General features: G+C 36.9%; 2 protein-coding genes across 2 annotated transcripts in view; one reads left to right on the forward strand and one right to left on the reverse strand.

The window, feature by feature from the left end:
- The window catches only part of dnajc9 (DnaJ (Hsp40) homolog, subfamily C, member 9), a 217781-nt gene that overhangs the window by 50229 nt on the left and 155010 nt on the right, over positions 1-12542 (reverse strand). The window lies entirely within an intron of this gene.
- Positions 1-12542, forward strand: part of pgap3 (post-GPI attachment to proteins phospholipase 3) — a 55376-nt gene that overhangs the window by 39818 nt on the left and 3016 nt on the right. The window contains exon 7 of the mRNA XM_056245821.1: positions 10862-11066. Within this exon, the coding sequence (XP_056101796.1) occupies positions 10862-11066 (205 nt within the window). The remainder of the gene's footprint in view (positions 1-10861; positions 11067-12542) is intronic.

Consider the following 12542-nt stretch of genomic DNA (forward strand, 5'->3'; position numbering starts at 1 on the left):
CTTCCTAAATGCTTTGAAATCACCCTCTTATTTTTACCCGATTTGCTTCAAACTTTATGTGTATAATGTAAACACACGCCAGATGTAGACCTGTGAAAGGATTATTGATATCTTAGATACTGTTGCCGTGGCAACACATCAAACTTTAATATTCTTGTTTGATGCTTTTGAGACTCTTAACATACTTGAAATTGCATGAAACCCGACAGACACATCACATTTATTAGACAGTAGACATGTGCAGAGTTTCAGAAACGGGCGTGGTGAGGGGCTCAGTAGCGCCACCTTTTGTCAAAAGTGGGGGGATTGATTTTATCTACAGTAATAAAAATCGGTATGTGTATTGTTCTCCTCCAGCCAGACAACTTTCTAATTTACACTCAATAGCTCCAACCAACAGGAAGTCAGATATTTTGGTTTGAAAATTGTCATTTTATGTCTCTCTCTCTCTGAGCCTACGTCTATGTGTGTGTGTGTGTGTCTGTGAGTGTGGGGAGGGGGAGGGGGGCTAGATTAACCATTTGACTGCTGTGTGGTTTGGCCTGCATTAAAAAAGAAAAAAAAATGTCTTACGCCTTGTATTTTTTAAATAAGTTGTATTAATAAGTAAAGGCATATAACCAGTTGAATTGTAGTGCATTGAAAATAGTTTTATATAATTAGTTTATTAATTAAATTAACTTGGTCAGAAAATTTGGTCCATAAATCAAACACACTTGCATGTAATATTATGAAACTCTGTACACATATAGATCTCATCGGGCCAAACAACTTTAAGCCAGCCCAACAGGAAGTGGGCTATTTTGGTCTTAATGTGGATGTTTTGCAAAACCAGGCTCTACATTTTTACCCACTCCTCTTAAGTGGTTTATTTTATTCCCACCAAACTTTTTCAACATGATGAAAATACATTAAAGAAGCATAAATGTGAATATCTATTGAATATCTCTAATTGTTTTGCTATGGCGAGGGATTAAAGTCATGTAAAAAAAAATAAACACTAAAAGCCTCATATCTTCTAAAAATTTAATTATACACCATTTATTTCTAGATAAAATTATACAAATATCAGAACTAAACCCATTTTATTCTTGTTTTCAATTTAAGAATAATGTACAAGTTTAAAAACAGCCAGGATGCACTATTCAGTTAAAAAATAAATATATCAAATAATACATAGGGCTATACTGCCCTCTTGTGTTCAAAATCAGGTAGGCCTGTTGTATTTAAATATAGGTAGCTGCTATGTGACTCCGAGAATTTTTTCTCACCGGTTATTTGACGTGTAACACCGGGGGCTTTTATATCGCTAACTTAAAAGTGAAAGTAAAGTAAGGACATTTATAGTGGTGGCGCTCACAGTGCGCTCGAATGAATTTCTATGGAAGTAGAAATGAAAAAACGTTCGCTCTGTTTTGCTCGCTCGTCGCCATGGACGCGCACCGTAATGAATGCCACTGCAGCCGCATACTTTTTAGTGTCACTTTAAAATTAGTGCAATATCGGGGGCCAATTGCTTGAATTGTGAGTTCAATAGTCTATTATTTTTCACGGAAAACACAACAACAAAAGAGTACAATGATAGATTCGCTTAAATAGGCGCTTTTACATAAAATAGCCTATTCCGTCATCATCTTTTCAGTCAGCTCTTCACTCTCGTGATTAATGAAATTTGACTCCTGTTGCTGATATTTGCTGCAACTTTCGTTCTGCTCACAATTTAGTAAGCAAACACGCTTCAAATGTGTTTTTATTTTATTTTTGTGTGTATATATGTATGTATATATATATATATAGCTTATGTTTCAAATATGAGTTAATTAACAATCGTTTGAAAGAATGATACTTTTAAACATATCACTAAGCCGTCATTAGGTGTCGCCAGGCGACCGTCTTAATGAGCGAGTCATTGATTCATTTGTTCGAACGATTCGTTCGAACGGCTGAGTCATTCATGAATGAGACAGATTATGGATTGGTCATTGAATCTTTGAGTCAACCGATTCGTTCAAAATGCTGAATCATTCAGTAATGAGAAAACACGTTGCTGTGAGATGCTCGATTGTTCTGCTGTGATCTTTGTTTAACTAGTTTCACTGCTGAAACAGAAAAAAGTCAATATTGCATATAAAATGTAAGTGATTTGACTTGTGTGTGTGTCTGTGTGTGTGTGTGTGTGTGTGTGTGTGTGTGTGTGTGTGTGTGTGTGTGTGTGTGTGTGTGTGTGTGTGTGTGTGTGTGTGTGTATGATTGTGTCTGTTACTTTTTGGATATATATCTTTTTATATAAAAAAAAATAGGCATACAACCCATATATTTTAAATGTATTGTTTGCTTTAAATTACATTAAGATTTGTATGTTTGGTAATTGAACCTGAATGAATTTTAAATGAATGTGCTATATTTCAGAGTTTTCCTTAAAATTTGACCTAACACTACCTTTATTCTCATCTGAATGATAGATTATTTATTTCTGTATAAAATAAAAAAGAGATTTTGGTTGGGTGACAGTTGTAGTTTACAGTTTGACAAAAGCACAATGTTGTGTTTTATTGCGATTGTTCACAAATATAAGTAAACACTTATGAGATAGATGTTTATGGATTGATTGGTCATTGAATCTTTGAGTCAACCGATTCGTTCAAAATGCTGAATCATTCAGTAATGAGAACGCGTTGCTGTGAGATGCGCGATGGTTCTGCTGTGATCTTTGTTTAACTATTTTCGCTGCTGAAACAGAAAAAAAGTCAATATTGCATCTAAAATGTAAGTGATTTGACTTGTGTGTGTGTGTGTGTGATTGTGTGTGTGATTGTGTCTGTTACAGTGATAAGAGTTTAACCCTTGTTAAACTTTAGACCTTGTCTTTTTGGATATATATCTTTTTATATTAAAAAATAGTCATACAACCCATATATTTTAAATGTATTGTTTGCTTTAAATTACATTAAGATTGTATGTTTGGTAATCGAACCTAAATGAATTTTACATGAATGTGCTATATTTCAGATCATATATTTGTTTTCCTTAAAATTTGAACTAACACTAACTTTATTCTCATCTGAATGATAGATTATTTATTTCTGTATAAAATAAAAACACCTTTGATTTTTCTTTTTTAATCAATGTAGAATGTGTAACTGAAAAAATAAACAGATTAGGGCTCTGTTTGATGACAAGAAATGAAAACCAATGCGATATGATGAATGTCCAAAAGATGGCTCCCACAGACTGTTTTTAAATAGGATTGTTTGATATTTTTTGCTTTTAAACTGTGTGTGTGTGTGTGTGTGTAAGAGATTTTGGTTGGGTGACAGTTGTAGTTTACAGTTTGACAAGAGTTTATAGTTTGACAAAAGCACAATGTTGTGTTTTATTGCGAGTGTACACAAATATAAGTAAACACTTTGCAGTTTGAATAATGTCCTGTATGAACAAAAGGACGGAGTATGTCTTTATGTCTACATTGTTCAATTACGCCACACACACACACACACACACACAAACACTATTTTTCTAATCAGATCAGGCAAGTAATATTCTGTCTTGTCTCTTAAAAAAACAATATATATATATTTATGTATATATATATATATATATATATATATATATATATATATATATATATGTGTGTGTGTGTGTGTATATATATATATAAATATAGCTGCGAGCAGCGTGAAAGGGCCAAAGCCGGCGGCACCGCCACCCCGGTTATAGCGCCACCAACTGGCAGCAGGAAGTCTGTCACTTTCAAAAAGCTTTGAAATCACCTGATTGCTTCAAACTTCACTACTATGATGTAAACACACGGCAGATGTAGACCTGGATGTAGACCTGACCTTTCAGAAGGTTGCTCTCGCATACTTTGTGGTTGACATGTGCCCTCAATGCACACTTTTGCAGAGCCCACACTGATACAAGCTCTACAGCACACTTCTTTTCGACAGTCAAAGCAGGGTTACGTTTTTGCACGTCGTGCACAATAACCCTAAAGGCACCAGGGTGGCGGTGCCACCGGCTTTATATATATATATATATATATATATATATATATATAAATATAGCTGCGAGCAGCGATGAAGGGCCAAAGCCGGTGGTACCGCCACCCCGGTGCCTTTAGGTAACTAAAGGCACCGGGGTTGCGGTGCCACCGGCTTGGGCCCGTAATCGCTGCTCGCAGCTATATTTTTTTTTTTTTTTTCTCCTCTTTTATTTTTCTTACGACTATTCGGGCACTTTTGGGGCTCTTAACGTGCACGAAAACTCTTGAAACTTTGCACGCGGGTCAGAACCCGCGGCCATCAGGGTCGGGGTGAAGATGGTACCCGGGCGTGGCAGGGGGGCTCGACAGCGCCCCCTGGAACGGGGTCCGAAAACTTGGTCCATAAATCAAACACGCTTGTATGTAAGAATATGAAACTCGGTACACATATAGATCTCATCGGTTCATATATACTTCATGCTCTTACTTTTTACCCCAGCCCAACAGGAAGTCGGCTATTTAGGGTTGTTTGTAAAACGCATGCAATGGAATTTAAAGTACTTCTCCTAGAGAATTCAAAGAAATGCCTCGAAACTCGGTCAGCATGAAGTCAAGACATTGAGGATGAAAAATTGCGAGGGGATTTTTGATATCTCGAACGGTTTGGCCGTGGCGGGGAAACGAAATTATGGCGAGAAACGTGAAACAGGAAGTGTGTTATAACTTCTGCATACATTAACTGATCTTGATGAAACTTCACCAGTGTGTTCGCTGTAAGAGGCCGATCACATGGATGTGACTATTGTGAGTCAAAGTTATAGCGCCACCAACTGGCAGCAGGAAGTGTGTCACTTTCAAAATGCTTCGAAATCACCCTCTTATTTTAACCCAATTTGCTTCAAACTTCATCTGTATAATGTAAACATACGCCAGATGTAGACCTGTGAATGGATTCTTGATATCTTTGATACTGTTGCCGTGGCAACACATCAAACTTTAAAATTCTTTTTTGATGCTTTTGAGACTCTTAGCATGCTTGAAATTGCATGAAACTCGACAGACATGTCACATATATTAGCCAGTAGACATGTGCAAAGTTTCAGGAACGGGCGTGGTGCAGGGACTCAGTAGCGCCACCTTTTGACAAAAGTGAGAGGGTTAGTTTCATAGTTTTACCTGCAATCTTAAAACTCGGTAGGCATATTGTTCAGATCAAGCCGGACAACTTTCTAATTTACAGTTTTTGGTTCCGAACAACAGGAAGTCAGATATTTTGGTTTGAATGGGATGTTTTGGAGTAATCTCTGTCCCTCTCTCCCTCTCTCTGCATACCTCTGTGTCTGTGGGGGGAGGGGGATGTGTCTGTTTGAGTGACAAAGCTTTTAATTATTGTTGATCAAGGTTTCGGGGGCTTTTGGGGCCCTTAACATCCTCTAAAACTCTTGAAACTTTGCACACGGGTCAGAACCCGTGGCCATCAGGGCCGGACTGAAGCTGGTACCCGGGCGTGGCAGGGCGGACCGACAGCGCCCCCTGGACTGGGATTCGAACACTTGTCCATAAATCAAAGACACTTGCATGTAATAATATGAAACTGTGTACACTTATAGATCTCATTGGGTTAAACAACTTTCGTGCTCTAAGTTTTACGACATCCCAACAGGAAGCCGGCTATCATGGTTTGTTTGGAAACGCATACCCCTGAAATTCTATTTAATTCTCCTTGGGAATTGATCGGATTTCAAGCAAACTCGGTCAGCATGACGTCAAGACATTGATGATGCTAAATTCCGGAGGGATTTTTGATATCTCGAACGGTTTGGCCGTGGCGAGGAAATTAATTTTATGACTAAAAAAGGACACATAAAGTGTGTTATAACTTTGCTCGTTTTACCTACAGTTACAAAACTTGCCACGCATATTGTTCTCATCAAGCCAATCGACTTTCTAATTTAAAGTCATTAGCTCAGAGCAACAGAAAGTCAGATATTGTAGTTTGAATGGATTTCTTGTCCCCCTGCCATTCTGTTTGTGTGTGTGTCTGTGTGGGGAGGGGAGCAGAGGGGAGGGGAGGGAGGGAGGGTTGGTGTCTGTGTTTATGTGTGTGTGTGTGTGTGTGTGGCTGGCTGTATGATTTTTCCTGCATTAAAGGATAAAGAAATCTCTTAGTCCTTGTCTTTTCGCATAACAATTTTTGTATTTTTTTTTAAATGACAAAATATGCATCACTCCTCTTAAGTGGTTTATTTTATTCCCACCAAACTTTTTCAACATGATGAAAATACATTAAAGAAGCATAATTGTGAATATCTATTGAATATCTCTAATTGTTTTGCTATGGCGAGGGATTAAAGTCATGTAAAAAAAAAAAAAAAAACACTAAAAGCTTCATATCTTCTAAAAATGTAATTATACACCATTTATTTCTAGATAAAATTATACAAATATCAGAACTAAACCCATTTTATTCTTGTTTTCAATTTAAGAATAATGTACAAGTTTAAAAACAGCCAGGATGCACTATTCAGTTAAAAAATAAATATATCAAATAATACATAGGGCTATACTGCCCTCTTGTGTTCAAAATCAGGTAGGCCTGTTGTATTTAAATATAGGTAGCTGCTATGTGACTCCGAGAATTTTTTCTCACCGGTTATTTGACGTGTAACACCGGGGGCTTTTATATCGCTAAGTTAAAAGTGAAAGTAAAGTAAGGACATTTATAGTGGTGGCGCTCGCAGTGCGCTCGAATGAATTTCTATGGAAGTAGAAATGAAAAAACGTTCGCTCTGTTTTGCTCGCTCGTCGCCATGGATGCGCACTGTAATGAATGCCACTGCAGCCGCATACTTTTTAGTGTCACTTTAAAATTAGTGCAATATCGGGGGCCGATTGCTTGAATTGTGAGTTCAATAGTCTATTATTTTTCACGGAAAACACAACAACAAAAGAGTACAATGACAGATTCGCTTAAATAGGCGCTTTTACATAAAATAGCCTATTCCGTCATCATCTTTTCAGTCAGCACTTCACTCTCGTGATTAATGAAATGTATTGCTGATATTTGCTGCAACTTTCGTTCCGCTCACAATTTAGTAAGCAAACACGCTTCAAATGTGTTTTTATTTTATTTTTGTGTATATATATGTGTGTATATATATATATATATAGCTTATGTTTCAAATATGAGTTAATTAACAATCGTTTGAAAGAATGATACTTTTAAACATATCACTAAACCATCATTAGGTGTCGCCAGGCCCTTAACATCCTCTAAAACTCTTGAAACTTTGCACACAGGTCAGAACCCGCGGCCATCAGGGCCGGGCTGAAGCTGGTACCCGGGCGTGGCAGGGGGGCTCGACAGCGCCCCCTGGAACGGGGTCCGAAAACTTGGTCCATAAATCAAACACGCTTCCATGTAATAATATGAAACTCGGTACACATATAGATCTCATCGGTTCATATATCCTTTGTACTTTTACTTTTTACCCCAGCCCAACAGGAAGTCGGCTATTATGGTTTGTTTGGAAGCGTATGCCCCTGGAATTCGATATACTCCTCCTAGAGAATTCAACCAATCGTAAGGAAACTCGGTCAGCATGATGTCAAGACATTGAGGATGAAAAATTGCCAGGGGATTTTTGATATCTCGAACGGTTTGGCCGTGGCGAGGAAACGAATTTATGGCGAATAATGGAAACAGGAAGTGTGTTATAACTTCTGCATACATTAACTGATCTTGATGAAACTTCAACAGTATGTTCGCTGTAAGAGGCCGATCACATGGATGTGACTATTGTGAGTCAAAGTTATAGCGCCACCAACTGGCAGCAGGAAGTGTGTCACTTTCTAAATGCTTTTGACAAAAGTGGGGGGGTTAGTTTTATCTACAGTAACAAAACTCGATATGTATATTGTACTCTTCGAGCCGGACAACTTTCTAATTTACCGTAATTAGCTACGACCAACAGGAAGTCAGATATTTTGGTTTGAATGTGGATTTCAGATTCTGAGTTTTTAGCTACTCCTCCTAAGTAGTTTATTTTATTCATGCCAAACTTTTTCAACATGATGAAAATACATTGAAGATGCTAAATTGTGAACAGATATTGAATATCTCAAACGGTTTTGCTATGGTTGAGGGATTCAAGTAATGTCAAAAAAAGAATCAGGGCATGTCTCATATCTTTCTAAAATGTAATTATACACCATTTATTTTTATATAAAATTATACAAATATTAGAACTAAACCCATTTTATTCCTTTTTTTCAATTTAAGAATTATTTTTAAGTTTAAAAACAGCCAGAATGGTTGTTTAGTCAAAAATAATAATAATCCAAATCATATATAGTGCTATACTGCCCTCTTGTGTTCAAAATCAGGTAGGCCTATTGAATTTATATATATTTATATATTAGGGATGTTACTATGGGAATATTTTCCCACCGGTTAATCAACGTGTGATTGTGTAAACCAATTGTGTAAACCTCCCGCTGGGGGGTTTAAAAACACTAACTTGAAAGCGAAAGTATAATATGGACGTCCGCACGGACATTGAAATGGTGGCGCTCGAATGAATTCCTATGGAAGTAGAAATTAACTAAACGTTCGCTCTGTTCTGCTCGCTCGTCGCCATGGACGCGCACCATTATGAATGCCAGTGCAGCCGCATACTTTTTAGTGTCACTAAAATTAGTGCAATTTCGGGGGCCGATTGCTTGAATTGTGAGTTCAATAGTCTATTATTTTTCATGGAAAACACAACAATAAAAGAGTACAATGACAGATTCGCTTAAATAGGCGTTTTTACATAAAATAGCCTATTCCGTCATCATCTTTTCAGTCAGCTCTTCACTCTCGTGATTAATGAAATTTGACTCCTGTTGCTGATATTTGCTGCAACTTTCGTTCAGCTCACAATTTAGTAAGCAAACACGTTTCAAATGTGTTTTTATTTTATTTTAGTGTATGTGTGTGTATATGTATGTATATATATATATATATAGCTTATGTTTCAAATATGAGTTAATTAACAATCGTTGGAAAGAATGATACTTTTAAACATAACACTAAACCGTCATTAGGTGTCGCCAGGCGACCGTCTTAATGAGCGAGTCATTGATTCATTCGTTTGAACGACTGAGTCATTCATGAATGAGATAGATGTTTATGGATTGATTGGTCATTGAATCTTTGAGTCAACCGATTCGTTCAAAATGCTGAATCATTCAGTAATGAGAACGCGTTGCTGTGAGATGCGCGATGGTTCTGCTGTGATCTTTGTTTAACTATTTTCGCTGCTGAAACAGAAAAAAAGTCAATATTGCATCTAAAATGTAAGTGATTTGACTTGTGTGTGTGTGTGTGTGTGATTGTGTGTGTGATTGTGTCTGTTACAGTGATAAGAGTTTAACCCTTGTTAAACTTTAGGCCTTGTCTTTTTGGATATATATCTTTTTATATTAAAAAATAGTCATACAACCCATATATTTTAAATGTATTGTTTGCTTTAAATTACATTAAGATTGTATGTTTGGTAATCGAACCTGAATGAATTATAAATGAATGTGCTACATTTCAGATCATATATTTGTTTTCCTTAAAATTTGAACTAACACTAACTTTATTCTCATCTGAATGATAGATTATTTATTTCTGTATAAAATAAAAACACCTTTGATTTTTCTTTTTTAATCAATGTAGAATGTGTAACTGAAAAAATAAACAGATTAGGGCTCTGTTTGATGACAAGAAATGAAAACCAATGCGATATGATGAATGTCCAAAAGATGGCTCCCACAGACTGTTTTTAAATAGGATTGTTTGATATTTTTTGCTTTTAAACTGTGTGTGTGTGTGTGTGTGTGTGTAAGAGATTTTGGTTGGGTGACAGTTGTAGTTTACAGTTTGACAAGAGTTTATAGTTTGACAAAAGCACAATGTTGTGTTTTATTGCGAGTGTACACAAATATAAGTAAACACTTTGCAGTTTGAATAATGTCCTGTATGAACAAAAGGACGGAGTATGTCTTTATGTCTACATTGTTCAATTACGCCACACACACACACACACACACACACAAACACTATTTTTCTAATCATATCAGGCAAGTAATATTCTGTCTTGTCTCTTAAAAAAACAATATATATATATTTATGTATATATATATATATATATGTGTGTGTGTGTGTGTGTGTATATATATATATAAATATAGCTGCGAGCAGCGATGAAAGGGCCAAAGCCGGCGGCACCGCCACCCCGGTTATAGCGCCACCAACTGGAGCAGGAAGTCTGTCACTTTCAAAAAGCTTTGAAATCACCTGATTGCTTCAAACTTCACTACTATGATGTAAACACACGGCAGATGTAGACCTGGATGTAGACCTGACCTTTCAGAAGGTTGCTCTCGCATACTTTGTGGTTGACATGTGCCCTCAATGCACACTTTTGCAGAGCCCACACTGATACAAGCTCTACAGCACACTTCTTTTCGACAGTCAAAGCAGGGTTACGTTTTTGCACGTCGTGCACAATAACCCTAAAGGCACCAGGGTGGCGGTGCCACCGGCTTTATATATATATATATATATATATATATATATAAATATAGCTGCGAGCAGCGATGAAGGGCCAAAGCCGGTGGTACCGCCACCCCGGTGCCTTTAGGTAACTAAAGGCACCGGGGTTGCGGTGCCACCGGCTTGGGCCCGTAATCGCTGCTCGCAGCTATATTTTTTATTTGGAGCCTGATGGATGCAAAGCTTTACATTATGTAATACTTTAAAAACAAGATTCAGACAGTAATGGGATACTGTTGGTATTAGCTTCTGACCCATGTGTCTTTCCCTCTGATCTTTTGCTTCTGTCACAGGCATGATAAACCTGTTTTGGTGGCTGTGCTGGTGTTGGCTGAACCGGAGGATTTTGCCGTACTGGTGGAAGTGTGGTATGGTGGTGCTTTTACTGCATGGCCTTGCCCTGCTGGAGCTGCTGGATTTCCCTCCACTTTTCTGGATTCTAGACGCTCATGCCGTCTGGCACCTCAGCACCGTGCCCGTCCACTTCCTCTTCTACAGGTACACATGCACGGCTTGTTTCACATCGTGTCTGCTGGATGTTCCGAACTTGAGGTTGTTATCTAAAAAAAATGAGATGGATGAAAAGATCTTTCCAAAAGATGAAATTCGTCTCCCATTCATTTCCAATGCAGTCATTTTTGACCGCGAACAATACAAGTGTGACTGTTTTTTTTCAGGACCATTTAACCTTTTCGAATCATGTCCATGATTTTATTTTAATTATTTTTTCACACAGCAAGTGCCAAAACCTTTACAAAGTTTCTTACCATTAAGTTTATATAAAAAAAAACAATATATATATAGTGCTTTATACAATAGAGATTGTTTCGAAGCATCTTTACAGTAATAAAACAGGAAAGTAATGATCAATGATGTAAACAGAATTCAATTCTGCCGTACAGCAGCTCTAAAAAAGACAATAGTGGCATGGTTCGGCTAAAGTCAGTTCACTGTTGAATGTCTAGTATCACCACCACAAAACTACTTCTTGCCTGATTTAAACTACCTGATTTGAGACTGATTTGATCTTTATGAAAAGAAGAGTTAATGACTGGCATGATATGAGAAAAATATTCTATAGCATAGTTTTTCTGTTATTTAATTTTACTTTATATATATGCTTTATTTTGTTGACAAATTTTAATTTTGATTGTTTGATTTCCTTAAATTACAGAAAATAATTTTGGCCCCCATATTAAACTACACTTAACCATGTTTCCATCCACCTATTTTAATGCGAATTTTGGGATATCACAATAAAAAAAATGCTGGATGGAAACGCCAAGTTGCGCATAGATTTTTTGCATTAGACACTTGTGCACCTTAATTGAGTCAGATCCTTTTTTATCCAATAAGACGATATGCGCATAAACTACAATGGACACAGATTAACAGAATAAATCCCTCAATGCGCAACTTTGCCTCAACAGAGGATGTGATTGAATAACTGGACTAACTGGTGGATCAGTTTCATTGCACAGCATCTCAAATGTTGCCAAAGTCTGTCATCAAAATGATTTGGTATTATGACCTCCCAGAACTGTCCCATATGACTGTGTTAAAAAAAAAATCCAAACATATAGATAAGATGACAGTGTTTATTGGTTTTGTCTGCACACTGAGGCAAAATTCATTTATGATGTTGGATAAAAGAGCCACAGTGGCTTCCCCGATTCCAGCAACTTCCATGTTTATTACAGATATTTTGCCAATTTTCCAGGAAGTGATGATTTTGTTCTCTTGAACACATGGGATGGAAATGGTGCTTTATTCGCTTTGGATGGAAACATATCTACTGAAAAAAAATTGGTGTAGGGTTTACTTTGAAACAGTTTTCACTTGCTTGTAAATTTTACTAACAAATTTCAAAGAAGTATGAAAGCTTTTTTTCCGCCACGGAATAAAAAAATAAAAAGGGCAATTGCAACTTTTTATTTCACAATTCGGACTTTTTTCTCACAATTGCGAATTATA

Source organism: Rhinichthys klamathensis, unplaced genomic scaffold, assembly GCF_029890125.1.
Source record: "Rhinichthys klamathensis goyatoka isolate OS25496 unplaced genomic scaffold, OSU_Roscu_1.1 h1tg000035l_1, whole genome shotgun sequence".
Classification (NCBI taxonomy): Eukaryota; Metazoa; Chordata; class Actinopteri; order Cypriniformes; family Leuciscidae; genus Rhinichthys; species Rhinichthys klamathensis.